The following is a 3,769-nucleotide window of genomic DNA, read 5'->3' as shown; positions in this document are numbered from 1 at the left end:
GCGGATCGGGGCTCTCAGCCGCACCCTCGGGGGTGCGGGGCCGGGTGGCACAGGAGCTGCTCCTCGGCGGGCACAAGCCTTCTGGCCGCCCCCCTCCCGCTAACAAAGGGATTTATGCTACAGGAAAAGCTGGGGAGGGACCATTTACGAGGGCATGGAGTGATAGGACCAGGGAGAGGACGGTTTTAAGCTGGCACAGGGGAGATTCAGGTATTAGGAAGAAATTCTTCTCTTTGTGGCTGGTGAGAGCCTGGCCCAGGTTGCCCAGGGAAGCTGTGGCTGCCCCATCCCTGGGGGTGTTGAAGGGCAGGTTGGATGGGGCTTGGAGCAGCCTGGGCTGGTGGGAGGGGGGAAATACATGGTCTTTAAAGGTCCCTTCAAACCCAAACCATTCCATGATTATATGATCCCAGAAAAGCCACTATTAGGATTTGCCAGGGCTGCAAGACACAGGCTGGGCCCAGAGCAACCTCCAGCCACCCCAGCTCTGCCTCAGGTCTGGGGCTCCTTCACCAGCTCTCCCAGAGCCACACCACCAAAGAGCCCAGCAACCACCCAGGGGGCAAAGGGTTCTGCCCCCACTGTCACTCCTGCCTCTAAGCTGGCACCTCAAAACCACCATGGACATGGTGACCAAAGCATGGAGGGATTTGGGTTGGAAGGAACTCTTAAAGGTCATCTAGTCTGTTCTGAAACATGACTGTTTCCCACCAGTTCCAACATGGCACCTGTCAGAAAAATGTCAGAACATATTTGAGGTGCAGGAGGAATTAAGGGGTTTCCAAAGGCTCAGGGCTCCCACTCAGCACAACCAGGGAGCTGAGGACAGGGAGGTCACCCTGCCCAGGGCCAGTGCCAGGCAAGGGCAGCTGTGACTGGCAGCTCCAGAGGAGCCCCCGGGAACACCCTCCCTGTGCCCAAGCCCCGTGTGCCCTACTGGCTGAGCTGGGTCCACGTTCCATCCTCTGCCACCTGATTGCCAGAGGATCCGTTCCCTGGGGACACTTTCTTGGCTCCCTGTGCCTCTCCAACACATCAAAGTGTTTCTTGGCTCAGGGGAGAAACTGTGCAGAAATAACGTGTTTCTGTCTGAGCAGAGGCTGAGCACCAGCCCCCCCAGCCAGCTGGGACACACACTGATGCCATTTCCTTCTCAGCACCCGCAGAGTCATTCCCACCTTTTACTTTCCATCGGGAAAGCAGAAGCCTCTCAAACTGGCTTGTTTTCAGCAGCACTGATGCAGTGAGCAGGGCAGGCAGCAGGAGGGCGGTTATTGGGAAAAGCCAACACCCGCGGGGAGAGCAGGGGAAGAGCAGCGCTGAGCGGCAGCAGCACCAGCCCTGCAGGCGCTTCCCGCGCAGTGGGAGGAGGAAAGGAACAGAGAAACGCCCGCAGGGAAACACGCTCAGAGCCCGCCCGGACACCGACACCTCCGGTGCTCGACCCCCGGGGTGACCCGAAGTGAGGTCAGTGACTGTCCCCTGGACACCAACAGGGACCACCCACAGTGGGAAACCAGAGAGCCACCAACATGACAGTGGTCTTAGATATTTATTCCTTTGTGTGTGTGTTTTTAAAGGACAACACAATCATACAGCTTTAAATACAACCTCCAAGCACACTCTGATGAGAGCAGCAACGGTCCAGCATGTGTGCTTGTGTCACCTGCTGGCACCAGCCCAGTCCTGGTGGCACAGACACCTCCTGTTAAAAACAAATACACTTATTTACCGTTTCATAAACCAAGATCCAAAAGCTCCAAAGGAGTGGGTCAGGCAGAGGCACAACAAGCTGAAGCCCACAGGGCTTTGGAATTGCTGCAACTTTTGCCTTGGCCCAGCTCCACCAGGACCAGGGGAGGCCAGAGCACACAGAGGAACAAACAGGAACAGGGACTGATCTGCTGCACTGCACAGCCCAGCCTGAGGCCCCGGCTCATTTCCCCTGCAGCCCCTCAGGGCACTGGCTCCAATAACCCTTTCCTGCCCGTTTCCTTCCCGGCTGGGGCCGGTGGGGGCAGCGCTCACCGAGGTGCTCAGGCAGGAGCAGTAACAGGGACTGTGGTGCCCAAGTCCCCGTCACCTGCTACAAGCCCTGTGGGCGACCCGAGCGCTGGAGGGGCCACACGGTGAAGACAAACATCACTGAGCCCCACATCCTCCAGCAGGGAAACACACACACTCCATCCTCCCCCCTCAGAGCAGGCAGTCCTGCCAAGCCCCTGCAGCCCCCTGCCTGCCACAGCCCAGGCTGCTGTCCCCTCCTGCCAGGCCCTCCCCTGCACTGGCACCACCCACTGCTGTGCCCTGGGGACCCGGGACACTCCCAGGAGCACGTTTCTGCTTACCCAGCTTTCAAGAAACGTTTTTTATTCATAAACATCCTTCTTATCTGCGATGTAATCTACTATCTCTTGTGGACACATTAACTTTTCTGCATCTCCATCAGGAATTTCGAATCCTGGAAGAAAGTGCACAGATTTAGACCAAAACAATGGAAACAGGAGCAAGGCCACAGGAAGGAATTGCTGCTGGCTGGGCTGCTGCAGCTGGGAGGGCACTGCTGGGAACAGCAGCTCAGCCTCAGCAACAGCAGCACCGTGTCACTGTGCCCAGGGACCAGCTGTGCTGCTGCTCCTGGGCAAGTGACACAGGGGATGGAGCTGGCCAGTGCCCATCACACCTCACTGAAGTCACCAACACCTTCCCAGAGCCCCCACAGCCACCGTGGTGCAGCTGGAGGGATGATCTGGAGCTCCAGGGCCTGAAGGCCCTCGGGTGCAGAGCTGGGCACTCACACAGCCCACAGCTCGTGCACAGCTGGGAACAGGGGGGCTCCCGGTGGTGAAGCTGCTCAGAAACACTCCAGAACATCTACATTCTTCTTTCCAGCCCTTGTGGCCACACACTAACACTCCACCCACTAAATACACAGCAGCAGCAGGGGCTCTGAAAGCAAAACATCTGCCCAGGTTTCAGAGAATGGCCAAATTGCAGAGACACTTGTGGCCCAAAGTGACAAATGAGGCACTTCCTCCAGAATTTGAATGCATGGGCAAGTCCAAAATGAAGTAAAAAGAAACTGGGAATATAAAAGAGCAAAGAAAAAACAACCTTCTTTCCCCCAGTAACATCAGGTATTGAGCATGAAAAAACAATCTGGCCAGGAAAACCCTGGAGTATCTGCAACCTGACAAGCAGGAGCTGAGCTCAGCTCCAGATGCAGCATGACACCCACTGCCCTCCCTCACACACTGCCACCCCATCTGTCCCTCCCCAGCGTGGTGCCCGGGGGCTGGGGGAGGAGCACAAAGGAGACAGCCAGACCCCAGCTCCTGGCTCCCACCAGTGCCCTCAGCACTTCCTCTCACTGAGCCAGAACTCCACGATTTTCTTTGAATTACATCAGAAAAAAAAGCCAAAGCTGCTGCTGCCAGAAAAGACCCAATGCTCATTTGGTACCACCACGCCCCAGGGCGGCCCCGAGAACGGCAGCAGTGACCCCCAGGACGCACAGCTCCCAATTACCGAATTCGTCTTCCATGGCCATGATAATTTCCACTTGGTCCAAACTGTCCAAACCCAGGTCTTTCATGAAGTGGGACTCGGCTGTGAGCTGGGGGAGGGAAAGCCAAAGATCACTCGGCTGCGGCCAGGACAGGCAGGTACGACAGAGCCCGTGGCAGGACCGAGCGCTAACCCGGAGCCTCCCGGCCCGCCCGCCCGGCAACCCCCCCGGGCCCGCCCGCCGCCCTCACTCGCCTTCTCG

At 57.6% G+C, this 3,769-nt stretch overlaps 1 protein-coding gene across 1 annotated transcript in view; it reads right to left on the bottom strand.

The window, feature by feature from the left end:
- Nucleotides 1–2,369: 2,369 nt before the first annotated feature.
- Nucleotides 2,370–3,769, bottom strand: part of LOC104393129 (partner and localizer of BRCA2-like) — a 4,677-nt gene continuing 3,277 nt past the window's right edge. Inside the window, exons 6-7 of the mRNA XM_010002595.1 lie at nt 3,529–3,616; nt 2,370–2,461 (exon numbers count right to left, since the gene is read on the bottom strand). Of these exons, the coding sequence (XP_010000897.1) occupies nt 2,370–2,461; nt 3,529–3,616 (180 nt within the window). The remainder of the gene's footprint in view (nt 2,462–3,528; nt 3,617–3,769) is intronic.

The sequence above is a fragment of the Chaetura pelagica genome, unplaced genomic scaffold (assembly GCF_000747805.2).
Source record: "Chaetura pelagica isolate M959 unplaced genomic scaffold, ChaPel_1.0 scaffold438, whole genome shotgun sequence".
Lineage (NCBI taxonomy): Eukaryota > Metazoa > Chordata > Aves > Apodiformes > Apodidae > Chaetura > Chaetura pelagica.
This window is presented reverse-complemented; position numbering and strand designations above follow the sequence as displayed.